Raw genomic sequence first — 13,499 nt, 5'->3', positions numbered from 1 at the left:
GCAGTTCTTAAATAAATTATGCTGTTATTAAGTGAAGTTCAGGCTTCCTTCATTGACTGCTTATCAGAAGGCAGCTGGGAAGTTCACAAGTGACCCCAGGAAGTACAACTGTTGTAAATACATGCTGGTTGCCAGTGTCCAAATTTTGAACACTTGATTATTGTGAGTGTGAGGACCAGTTGCAAGTCATTGTATCAGTGCTGTTGTAATTTTGAATGGTTGCTAATTGTTTATAGAACTACCTATAAACAGCCTGAATATTTTATGAATAGAGCTTTTCCCACCAATTTTGTGTCAGATATATAATAAAAGGATATTGCCATAGGAAGGATAATTTAAAGGGGTTATACCACAAATTTTTGAAATGTAAAACATGGAAAAGGCAAATGATGATAACAATTGAAAGAACAACTAAACAGATGTGAGTCTGTACAAATGTACAGCAGAATGATATTGTATACTTTATGCTAGTATACTTTGTGGACTGCAAAACTTCTAAAAATCATAGAATTGGAATGGCTCTCAATTATACAGTTCAATTCCCATTAATATAAGAAAGCCACTGCTCAGCACCCCTTAGGACTGATTCTAGCCTGTGTTTGAAAACTTTTAGTGATAGAGTGTCCATCATCTTCTGATGCAATTAATTCTATTGTGAAATAGGTCCTACCATCTGGAATGTTTGTTTACTTTGCTTTGTAATTTGAATTAATTGGTGTGTAATACTTAAGTTATGCAATGGAAAGACATACATCGTGGGAATGCCCAACTAGAGAGAGGTTTTACTCTAGTTTCAAAGAAAAAAGTACAAACTGTGCACTTTTGCAAGTGTAAAAACAAATTAGAACTTGGTGAAAGGAACAAGAATTAAAGAGAATAAAGAGCCTCACCCCTTCTTGCCAAAACTCTGGAGGCAACAGATGATTTTTTTCTCTTCACAACAGACCAAAGATAGTACTGCTTTTAAAAAGGAAGGAAGCCTTTTGCAGGGTTTGAGACTGACATTATCTAAACATAGAGCAAAAGAGATGTTTTTCTTGATCGTTTTTGGATTTACATCCTTCATCCTAGCATCAGAATTTAATTTTTGTTTTCATTTTATAAGAAATGCCCCAGAATTCTCAGAATTCTTGAAAAGAATGAAAGAAATAAAAAAGCACAGCTAGCAGCACAATCTGTTTTGGCTTTTAGTGCTGAACTGTTTTTGAATTCATAAATATGCAATAATATTTCTGATAATGAATTAAGATTATACCTCCTTTTATCTGTGAACCTCTTTGATGTAAATACAGTATGATTGCCATTCTGAAAAGCTGTTTTAGTTACCTTAAGCTGATATGTGAACATTTTCTCCTTTTTTGTTTTTTGTTTCCGTAAAGAGGAGAGAGATTGAGAAAAATTTAAGACGCAGAAAATTTAGTTACAATTAGTTACTTTTGAAAGATATTATCACAAATGTAGTTACCAAATTATGTATCTTCTATATCTGTGCTTTTTGTGTGTGTTTTCTTAGTGATGGCTCCATATTCCTCTGTTAAATTGCAGTTATTTTTAAATCCATTTCTCTAATTTATCCAGATTGCTTGAAATTTTATTTCTTTTAATCTATTCACTAGTTAATTCCAGCTAAGTCAGCTGCAGTGCTCATAAGCATTTTCTCTACTTCAATCAAATTATTAATAAACTGTATTGAAAAGCACTAGGCCTAGGATCTAACAACAATAATTTACTTCATTGTTTTCAAGAATTATTTATGCTTATTACCACCTGTTTTCGCAGACATAAAATATAGAATTACAGATACAAACAATAGATTATTTTTAATAGTAAGTTTAAATTTACATCAATTTGATCTTTGAAATAATCAAAATGCAATGTCTCCCTTTTGTCTGAATCAAACTTCCTATAAATTGATCATGGTATTAATTATTTTTTAGGCAATGCCTAAAAGTTTTACTTATAAAATGTTTTCATAGATTGTTTCCCTAATATCAATTTATTTTGAATTTTAGCTTTCTTGGTATTTTCCTTCCAACCGTGGTTAACTATTCTTCCTTGGTTTTTTCTCCTTCTTTCTATATATATCATTTTTTCATTTTCATTGTCTTAGGTAATTTGTCAGGCATAGATTGGCATATAAAAATTGAAAAGATTACATGGCTTTAAATCTTTTCTAAACAATATAATGTTCTTTAAATAAGCATAATAATAATATTTGTCATTTCATTGCTCAAGTTCATATTTCAAGTTCAATAAAACGAAAGTATTATCTCTTATAAGCATGAAATATTGCAAAGGTAGAAGGTAACTTCTAAGAAGATTTTGCTTTTCTTTCCTGGAACAATAGTTTTGAAAGATTGTCTGTCAAACTAATGAGACTGATTGTCCTTAATTTTCATTCATTAGGATCTCTGATAAAGGAGGCCTAATTCTAAACTGCAGCTGCTTATGTTTGCAGAACATGACCATAGATTTATTATGGTCATATTATGCCAAGAATACAGAATTCACCAAATAGGAGCATGTATGTTTGATCTGAAAAGATTAGATGTACATATTAAGTTACACAATCCATTGAAAGTATCAAATGCAGTGCAAAATGAAGAAGGCAAATAAGAACAACAAATGTATTAGAAAATTAATTTCTAATTAGAAAATTAGAAAAAAATAGCTTAATTTATTTTTGTTTTATAAAATATATGTTACATAAATATAATTATATAATTATAAAACATATTGTGCTGTACTTTAAATGTACTGCAAAGTTCTTCATGGTCTACCAATAGCTTTGAAGGTCTAGAAATAATTGGAGAAAATCTGGAAAATATATTTTGATTTTTCCCGATGACTTCTTTCAAAATGCATAGTACAATACAAAGTGCTTAAATGTGAACAGATATTTACCATCTTCTGATGTTTATGGATTTAGTCTGGAGATATCAAAAGTTAGCATTCTAATGTTATGCCTCAGTAAGACCACAGTTGGAATATTGCATCTAGTTTTGGTTGCCATAATATAAAAAAGATGTTGAGATTCTAGAACAGGGGTTCCCCAATTCATGGCTCACAGCCCAGTTAGCATGGAACCATCCCCTCCATCCCCCCATCATTCCACAGAGCCGGAAAGATTGGGGAACTCTGCTCTAGAAAAAGTATAGAGAAGAATAACAAAGATGATTAGGGGACTGGATATTAAAACATATGAAGAATGGCTGCAGGAATTGAGTATGTCTTGTCAAATGAAAAAAAGGACCAGGGATGACATGCTAGCAGTGTTCCAATATTTGAGAGGCTGCCATAAAGAAGAGGCAACCTGTTCTCCAAAGCACTGAAGGCAGGCCAAATGAGGGAAACTAAGCAAAAGTTGTGGGCGCTCCACCATTGGAGTTTTTAAAGAAGAGATTGGATAGCCATTTGTCTGAAATGGTATAGGGTCTCCTGCTTCAGCAGGGAGTTAGTCTAGAACAGTGATGACGAACCTTTTAGAGACTGAGTGCCCAAATTACAACCCAAAACCCACTTATGTATCGTCGGGTGCCAAGTGGAAGTGGCCCATTGGCTGAGTGTGACCCATTGGGTGGGCATGGCTGCAGTGGTAACAGCAGACTGGGTGGGACTAAAAAGTTCAATCAATCAATTCCAACTTTGCAAGGTCTTTTTTTTTCCCTTTGAGGTTGAAATTAACTGATGATTGAACCTTTTTTTTTTTGTACACGGTGGCGGAGGCCTAAAGCGAAAAGGTTTTATAAAACCCAGTGAAGGCCTAGGACTGGGGCGATGGTGCGCTTGCCCACAGAAAGGGCTCTTAGTGCCACCTCTGGCATCTGTGCCATAGGTTCGCCACCACTGGTCTAGAAGATCTCCAAGATCCAGTTCTGTTATTCTGTTATATCTGCTGTCCTTTTAATCTGGTTCCTCATTTAAGTCTTTTCATCTTCCAGTAAAAACAGCCAGAACAATAGTTCTAAGCTACAATGGACCTTCCCAGAGCTACTTACAAACTATTTTTGGACCTGCAGCAGTCACCCCCTCTGTGATTATATTCTAGGTGTTTGGCAACCAGCTCACTTTTATAACCATTTGCAACATTTTGCAGTCACTTGGCCACAATTTGCAACATTTTTGGCTGATTTCCAGCATATATTCTTGTTGCTGTTGTTAGTTGCGAAGTCGTGTCTGACCCATCGCAACCCCATAGACAATGTTCCTCCAGCCTTCCTGTCCTCTACCATCGTCTGACTCCATCCAGCCACCTCATTCTTGTTGTCCCCTTTTTCTATTGCCCTCAATCTTTCCCAATCTTTTCAGCAAAAAATTCATTGGAGAAAATGGATTCACTTAATGATTGCAGCATTTCACTTAATGACCATCATTAAAAATACAGTTGTAACTTTGAAGTTTGTCATCTGGTGCTGCAATGTCTTATAACCATAATTCCAAGCTCAATTATGCTTCTAAATTGAGGGCTATTTGTAATACAGATTCCACACTGCCTTGTTGTGTTGTTGTGCCTTTCAGTAAAATAGATGTTATGTTACATTAAACCCTAAAATTCCCACCTACTGTAGACATTACGAAGAATTTCTAGAGTAGCATGATATTGCTGTTGTATGATTTTATAGGTCCATGTTTTTGCTTTTTTGAATATATTGTAATCTCTCTTAAACAGAAGATTATTTTTGAGAAAACTCACATTGGCTTCCTGTGGGTCTCCGGACGCAATTCAAGCCTCTAAATTTAATATGTAGGCTAGACATAACACTTATATATATGTTAAAATTATTTATTTCATATTGTTTAAAGCAGATTTATTTAGAATAAAAAAACCCAATAATAACTTGTTAGCTATCTGATCACTCTGATTAAAAATGTATATTATGATGATAATTATTAGCCTTTCTCTCACTAATCTTTATGGAAATAAGAAATGGATTTGTATCAGTTTGTAATTACAGGTTTTTAGAAATTTCTTTATGCTTCATCTAAAGCTTGAACCACTTCAAATCTATGTACATAGCATTAAAAAGTATAATAAAGCAGATAAAATCAGTAAAAATAAAATTAAAAAGGGGAAAAGCAACCTCCCAAAAATACAGTTCAAGGAAAGCCAGGAATGGTTGCTGGAATTGGGTATGTCTAGTTTAACAAAGAGAAGGATGAGGGGTGACATGATAGCAGTGTTCCAATATCTCAGGGGTTGCCACAAAGAAGAGGGAGTCAAGCTATTCTTCAAAGCACATGAAGGCAAGACAAGAAGCAACAGATGGAAACTAATCAAGGAGAGAAGCAACCTAGAACTAAGTATTTGTATTTGTATTTAATTTTATTTATATGCCGCCCAATCCCAAAGGACTCAGGGCGGCGCACAGAGTTAAAACAATCATAAAACAATAAAATAATACAGTCATACCGTGAGTCCGATCATATCCCGGCCCCCCTGGGGACATCAGCCCCAGGCCTGCCGGAACAGGAGAGTTTTAACGGCTTTCTTAAAGGCCGGCCGGGTGGGAGTAGTTCGAACCTCAGGGGGAAGTTGATTCCACCAGGTCGGAGCCACCACAGAAAAGGCCCTTCCCCAAGGGCCCGCCATTCGACATTGTCTGGCCGACAGGACCTGAAGGAGGCCCAATCTATGGGACCTTACCGGTCTCTGGGAACTGTGCGGCAGAATGCGGTCCTATAAGTAACCTGGCCCTATGCCTTGAAGGGCTTTAAAGGTGATAACCAACACCTTGAATTGCGTCCGGAGACCCACAGGAAGCCAGTGCAGCTCGCGGAGGATAGGTGACATGTGGGCGTACCTTGGCGCGCCCACAATCGCTCTCGCAGCTGCGTTCTGAACCAACTGCAGCCTCCGAATGCCCTTCAAGGGTAGCCCCATGTAGAGCGCGTTACAGTAATCCAGTCTTGAGGTGACAAGGGTATGAGTGACTGTGAGTAAAGCCTCCCGGTCCAAATAAGGCCGCAACTGGTGCACTAGGCGAACCTGTGCAAAGGTCCCCCTGGCTACAGCCGATAGATGTTGTTCCAAATTTAGCTGTGAGTCCAGGAGGACACCCAAGTTGCGTGCCTGCACTGAGGGAGGTAAATTTGCCCCCCCAGGACTAATGATGGACCATCCAGTTGGCCTTCCGAGGCAAGACCCAGAGCCACTCGGTCTTGTCAGGGTTGAGTCTAAGCCTGTTCACCCCCATCCAGACCCCTCACATCTTCCAGGCACCGGCACATCATGTTGACTGCTTCACTGAAAGGACACGGGATGGAGATATATAATTGGGTATCATCCGCGTACTGATGATACCTCACCCCGTGTCGCCGAATGATCTCACCCAGCGGTTTCATGTAGATGTTAAAAAGGAGGGGGGACAGGACCGAGCCCTGAGGCACCCCATGATCGAGGCACCTAGGGGTCGATCTCTGTCCGCCCGCCAACACCGACTGCGACCTGTCAGAGAGGTAGGAGGAGAACCACTGCAATACGGTGCCGCCCACCCCCACCTCTCTGAGACGACGCAGAACGATACCATGGTCGATGGTATCGAAAGCCGCTGAGAGGTCAAGAAGCACCAGGATAGAGGAATAACCCCTATCCCGGGCTCGCCAGAGGTCATCGGTCAGTGCGACCAAAGCAGTCTCAGTGCTGTAGCCGGGCCTGAAACCAGATTGAAAAGGGTCCAGATAATTAGTTTCATCCAAGGATCGCAAGAGTTGGGACGCCACCACCTTCTCTACAACCTTCCCCACAAAGGGGAGGTTGGAGACGGGATGAAAGTTCTTCAAAACAGCTGGGTCCAGGGAAGGCTTCTTGAGGAGGGGCCTCACCACCGCTTCCTTTAAAGGTTGCGGGAAAGACCCCTCCATCAAGGAGGCGTTGATTATCGCCTGGAGCCAGCCTCGTGTCACCTCCCTACTGGCAGAAACCAGCCAGGAGGGGCACAGGTCCAATAAACAGGTGGCGGCATTCATTGCCCTCACGGCCTTGTCCACTTCATCAGGGGTCACAGGCTCAAACTCGCTCCAGATAACATGACTAAGACCAGCCCCGGCAACTCGGCTGGCACTGCCCAGTCGGAGTCCAGGTCTCTCTGAATCTGAGCGATTTTGTCCAAAAGAAACTGAACAAACTCCTCAGCTCTCCCCTGCAAGGGTTCCTCCGCCTCCTCCACTTTAAGAAGGGAGCGGGTCACCCTAAACAAGGCGGCTGGGTGAGATTCTGCGGACGCAATAAGTGCGGAAAAGTGAAAATGCTTTGCCGCCCTTATCGCCACTAAATAAGTCCTAAGATAGGCTCTTAATAGTGATCGGTCAGATTCAGAGTTACTGGCCCTCCAACGTCACTCTAGATGTCTCTTGTGGTGCTTCATCTCCCGGAGCTCCTCAGTAAACCAAGGCGCCCTCCGGGGACCACCACCACAGAGAGGTTGCAAAGGTGCAATTCGATCCAGGGCCCCGGACGCCGCCTCATTCCAGGCCGCAACCAGGGACCCGGACGAGTTGTGGACAAGGGAGTCAGGTATTTCCCCAAGCTCCTCCTGGAACCGATCTGGGTCCATTAGGCGCCTGGGGTGGAACCACCTAGTCGGCTCCCTCTCCCTGCGATGGGGGAGTGATGCTCTGAAGTCCAGCCTCAATAGGAAATGATCTGTCCATGACAAGGGCGAGATCTCTACTCCCCTTAATTCCAGATCATGTCTCCATTGCCCCGAGAGAAACACAAGGTCGAGTGTGTGACCACCCCTATGAGTCAGATCCTGAATTACCTGGGTCAGGTCCATGGTTGCCATGGAAGCCATGAATTCCTGCGCCGCCTCTGAGCGATCGCCGAGTGATGGTAGGTTAAAGTCTCCCAGTACTATAAGTCTGGGGAACTCCACCGCCAACCCGGCTACTGACTCCAGCAACGCAGGCAGGGCTGTTGCAACGCAGCTGGGAGGTAGGTACGTCAGCAGCAAGCCCAACTAAACCCGTGAACCCAACTTCAATAAGAGGGATCACACCCAACAATCCCACGAGGACTCAAGGACTTCCGAGCGATGACTGCCACTCCCCCGAGCGATGACTGCCACTCTAAGGAGAAATTTCCCAACAGTTAAACAGTGTTTCTCAACCTTGACAATTTTAAGGCATGTGGTCTTCAACTCCCATTGCTGGCTGTGGAATTCTGGGAGTTGAAGTCCACATGCCTTAAAATTGTCAAGGTTGAGAAACACTGAGTTAGAACAATTAATCAGTGGAACAACCTGCCTCTAGAAGTTGTGAATGCTCCAACACTGGAAGTTTTAAAGAAGGAACTGGACAACCATTTGTCTGCAATGGTGTAGTGTTTCCTGCTTGAGCAGGGGGTTGAACTAGATGACCTCCAAGAGCCATAATAAATAAATAAATAAATAAATAAATAAATAAATGTTTTCTTCAAGGAAGGGAGAAAACAGCTTTATAAAGATCCATTGGAAACTCATCACAGATTGGAGGGTGATTATTGAAAAAAACTGTCATGTTGTATGCATAACCTTAAGGGCCAGGAATGCTTGTAGCAAGTCAAAAGGACTTCTCTTGAGAAAAATAACATGGGAACTTAGTGGTATGGGTAAAGATAACCTTTTATGTAATCTGGATCAAGTTCATTGCAATGTTAAAGATTAAAATCATAACCTTTTTGGAAGTATTACCAACCAGGCACATCTTGGGCAATAGAAGAAACACATAAAGACTGTTTTCCAAAATAGAATTGAGAAGAATCAGAATATATATATATATTTCCAACATTTATTTAGTTCACTCAGAAACACCATTCTCTAGGTGGTTTACATAATATATCACAAGACATATGCAATATATACTAATACAGAATACTAGGACAATTATTTTTTAAACGCTTTCTGAGAATACTGAAATATTTATCTACTACCAAAATGATTATTAAAAAAAATCTCAGTCAAATTACTAGTTAATATAAATGAATTGATAGTAACCAAAATGGTCAAAGAAAGTACACAGTCTAAATCCAAAGCCTTGGAGTGCAGATCTGTATTCTGTTGTGGAGCGAAGTATGGCACTAAACACAGGTAGTCTATTTTCTTTTTAAGAAAAAAAAAAACTTTCTCAGAAAAATGGACTATGATAACAGCACTGTGGTCTTGCCTCTGAAGCACCTTCAAATAACAAGCATAGTTCTATTTTCCTACATCAGAAAATACATAACTCAGGTATTGAGATACAATGACATATTAGCCAATCATATAGGAATGTTATTTAATCTTTTTCTATTAATAGCCTGCAATTAGCATTCAGAAATAGTTTCCAACACTTACTTACTGAAAATTGAACATCTATGTAGATATTCCAGTATCCAGTGCCAGGGTTGGACTTTCTTGAATTGTATACCTGGATTTTTGTAATTTAAAACAAAATGCTTTTTCTATAAATTTCCGGCATAAGAATACATATATCAAGGGATCCATACATATATTTGCAGTAGCTAACCAGAGAGTGCTTTCTTTGGCTATGAATAATTGATTCTGTTTAGCACAACCCATGCTTCGGCCACTTTGGCTAAGAGTATAAGGTACCCGAACAAAATGAAAAGGGGCAAAACAGATAAAAAAAACAGCTACAATTATAAACACCTTACTTTTGGCTTTTTGTTTAATTTTACACTCTGGTATCTTTGTTCTTTTATAAGAGGTATAAATTTTTTTAGCAATAATTACATAAAATAGAAACATCAAAAACAGCACAGTATAGAAGACGATTTGACAGACGTAATTGACAGCTTCATGCCATTTCAGTCCCAAGTCACTTTTCAATAAAGCACACTTCCTCACTGAGAGAGGTGTAGCCGCGCGGTCTGTCAAAATCACATTGGGCAGGGAGAGGACAAAGAAGAAGAACCAGACAAACCATGAGACCACTTTAGCTGAAGTGATCTTGTGCAACCAGAACTTCCCAAAGGGCTGAATGATCTTGAGAAACCTATCTAAGGAAATAAGTCCAAGCAGCACAATACTTATATACATGGTCTGGTAAAATATTACAGCTGAAAAACGACAAACAAATGCTTTAAGTTGCCAAAATCCTAGTTCTGAGTCTGTTAGAATCTTGAAAGGCAGCATGAAAGTCATGATGGAGTCGGAGACCACGGTGTTCTTAAGATACACAATGAAACTTGAAGTAGTTGGTATCTGGAAAAAAGCAATTACAGCCACGCTATTCAGTAGAAATCCCACAAGGAAAAGAATGCTGTACAAAATTGGAAATACAACATGAGATATCCTGGTATCTCGGTAGCATTGCCCAGAGAAGGATGTCCAGTTGGAAGCATTGATACTTCCATTCATGGTTTAATCAGGAAGCTGGAGAAATAATAATAATTATAGAAAATAAGTATGTATAAAGGTTTTGCTTTAAAAAAAAGGATAAAAGCAAGAATATCAGAAAGCATCTAGGCTTTACAGTGAAATAGAACTATTTTGGATTCCTGGAGCAATACTATGACATACATTTTGATAGCATATATGACATCATTTAGGACATTTCTTAGCAAAAAAAAGAGGTTTAGTTTTCTATGTAGTTTAGAATTGTGTGAACCTGGTTCTATACTTTAGTGCAAAATAAAAGGGTGGGTGAATTGGTTCACATGGAAAAATGATCTGAGTTTTTTCTTCTGAATCTTCTGGATATTGTAGAACCGTAGAAAGCAAAGCAGTTACATTATTTCTTTAACTAATATTACTTATCGACTATCATATATATTCAGTCCAGGAATAGAAAATAGATTATTTAAGATATAATAAATAAATAAAAAAATACTTACCAGTTCAAAAAAACCATAAAAGTAATGCTGAAAAAGCCTTTTCACTTATGGTTATTTGCTGGATTTCATTTGGCAGAGACCTTGAAAAAAAAGGTGCACAAGAAAATCCTGGAGTTTAGGTTAAGTACTTGTGGAAAAAGACATTCTTCCAATCACTGTAGATAGACCTCCGAGCTGGAAAACTGCTTAAAGCTCAGAACCATCAGTTTGGCTAAAGAAATGAAATGGCTGCACATTCTGTTTGGCTGTTTTTGTTTCCTGGAAAAGGAAGTTAAAAAGCCAAAGGTTTTGGTGGAAATTGTGGTAATCCGACTTAATGAATTCACTTTAACAAAAGACAGGATGGAAACTGCACGCATACATTTGGACAGCTGCTAATGTTACACAAATGCCAAATGGGAAGGAGAAAAATGTGCTTGCCATATTTCTTAACCCATAGTACCCCACAAAATTACAGACGTGCATTTGTGATATAAATATAAATTTTTATGATAAACATACACTTAGAAGTTCAGGTAGAGTCAATGGAAAACTAAGCAAAACAAAAGCAATAAAATAATTCCATTGCATTTCTGAATCCAATCTTTCCTTGTTTATAAGTGATTTTTGAGATTGTGTTGTACACATTTGTAAATTACACACTGAGAAGGTTCAAGATTGCTGGCAAAGCAATCCATCTGAAGCAGACAACAGATCTGTGCCTTTTCTCTAAACTGTAACCCACTGAAGAACACTATGCTGCAGTCATGTACAATATTATCTGTATAATATGATACAGTTGGTTTAAAAATTAGTTAGTTTTCCTATGCATTAATGTGTTATGGGAACCCAGCTTTTACAATTAGTTCATGTTAAATGTTATATATGAGTAAAAAAATGGTTTAACTTATTAAATGGGTGAATGTAATTTCTCTTTCACATCTGGCTAGATAAACCTTTATAAACAACAGCATTTTTCTTGGGAAAGTAGTGGGATTGATGTCCTTGGCTTAGCTGGGTTTGTATCATATTCCTACTTCAAACAGTAAATTAGATAATTAAATTGGTCAGCTTAGATAGCTCAGTATTGTATTTTATTATTGGATTTTGAATTTTTACTGAGTTCCAAGTATGACATAAGCTGTACTTCAAGAAACTTCCTCCTTTTGTAAAAACACAAAGATTCTTCTCTGTGCTTCAGACCAGATGGCTTCTTTGGAGCACAGCTATTGATAACTTGGATGGCCTTAAAATTGTCACATTCTTTTATTTTCTTCCATATCCTCTCTTCCTAACCTGTCCAATGGGACTGTTGTAACTATAAGTGAACAGAGAACACTATAAATTCCTCACAGTTTCCTGAAGAAGTACAATAAGAATAAATAATAAATATGATTTAGCCAACCAATATTGATTTTGTCTAAATTATAAGAAATGGCCCTCCTTGAAATATTTCATATGGAAATAATACATTTTAAAACTTTTTGAAAAAAATTATGACCTCAAGAATTTCTCTCTGTAGCTTGCTAATAGTAATACTTATGTTAATGATCATAAGGCAATAATAAAAATGCTTACCTCTCTGTGAAGAAATACTGGATTGGTGTTAGACTTGGAAATATACTAATGCATTAATGTACTAACAACAGAAAAACTTAGTTTCGTAAGCAATTTTGTTGTAAGTTTGTTCCTCATTTTTCACAAGCCTGTCTTCTCTTTCTCCATCCTCCCCACTTCCCCTAATCTGGGTAAAATGCTACAAATCTCAAGAAAAATATTCACATACAAATATTTGGAAGTATCTTACTCAATATGAAGCTATTTCTGTGTACAGAAAAAAAATTGAAACATGGAACTGAGTTTGGCTAAATCTAATAACCAAGAAAAGAATGCTGGGAAAAACTGCTATCATGGGCAGGAAATACAGGAATAGGAAAAAAATGGCAGTACAGTATCAGATGTATGTATATGTGTGTGTTCTTTTCACTGATTGTTTTTAATTGGTAGTTTTGGACATTCTAAATAATGTAAGAAGTCTTTAGAACAGTGGACATTCAATGACAGTTTCTGTTCTATACAGTTGTAATGGCTAATGTCTCCAGAGAGACTAAATTTTCTTTGAATTCTTTTCTGCTTGCCTTTATTTTTTTTTAATTCTGTACAAAGATTCTAATTTTGCATGACAGAAGATAACAAATTCTTCCATCAAAATACCTCCTATCGATGTTATTTACAAAATGACAGTGACCAATTTTTGCTTTCTAGGTCACATAAAAATGTTAACGGAAATAAGTGGAAGTGTTGGTGGCACATTGACCAGTTCCAGAAAGTGAAAATCCTATTCTGTGTCTCAGCACTACATAAAGAAAGAGAAGTAGAGATGGCAGAAGTACATTTTCAATTGTATCACCTTGTTTTCAAATTTCTCCAAAGAATTTTACCCAAAGCAACATAATTTTTCCCCAATACCATCCTTGTATGTGTTTTTAGAGTATTGTTCATGTTATCCTGGTTTCCTAACTGCTTACCCAAAATTGTATTTTACTGTTCACTGTACATTAATTGGTTCTGGGAGATGCGATGAGTACCAAAAACGATGGGCACCAAACAGATTTTTCCCATAAGGACTAATGTAGTGAGTCTCAAGGCAACTGACACTGAGAAGTTTTAGCTTGTGTACTGAATACCAAACAAATAATGAGTATCG

The 13,499-nt window shown here is 38.2% G+C and overlaps 2 protein-coding genes across 9 annotated transcripts in view; one reads left to right on the top strand and one right to left on the bottom strand.

The window, feature by feature from the left end:
- MED12L (mediator complex subunit 12L) overlaps window positions 1–13,499 on the top strand; it is a 167,569-nt gene that overhangs the window by 89,089 nt on the left and 64,981 nt on the right. The window lies entirely within an intron of this gene.
- LOC120314660 (P2Y purinoceptor 13-like) lies at window positions 8,740–12,656 on the bottom strand. 2 transcript variants are annotated; one of them, XM_039357975.1, is made up of 3 exons: window positions 12,371–12,656; window positions 10,814–10,893; window positions 8,740–10,352 (listed from the first exon to the last, which is right to left on the bottom strand). In XM_039357975.1, exon 3 carries the CDS (start codon window positions 10,335–10,337, stop codon window positions 9,330–9,332), a length of 1,008 nt encoding a protein of 335 aa, XP_039213909.1. In that variant the 5' UTR covers window positions 10,338–10,352; window positions 10,814–10,893; window positions 12,371–12,656; the 3' UTR covers window positions 8,740–9,329. The 2 variants fall into 2 exon arrangements, with proteins under 2 accessions (XP_039213909.1, XP_039213908.1); XM_039357974.1 differs by having other exon boundaries at window positions 10,814–11,071; window positions 12,371–12,655.

Source organism: Crotalus tigris, unplaced genomic scaffold (genome assembly GCF_016545835.1).
Source record: "Crotalus tigris isolate CLP2741 ecotype Arizona unplaced genomic scaffold, ASM1654583v1 scf7180000018970.2248101, whole genome shotgun sequence".
Classification (NCBI taxonomy): Eukaryota; Metazoa; Chordata; class Lepidosauria; order Squamata; family Viperidae; genus Crotalus; species Crotalus tigris.
This window is presented reverse-complemented; position numbering and strand designations above follow the sequence as displayed.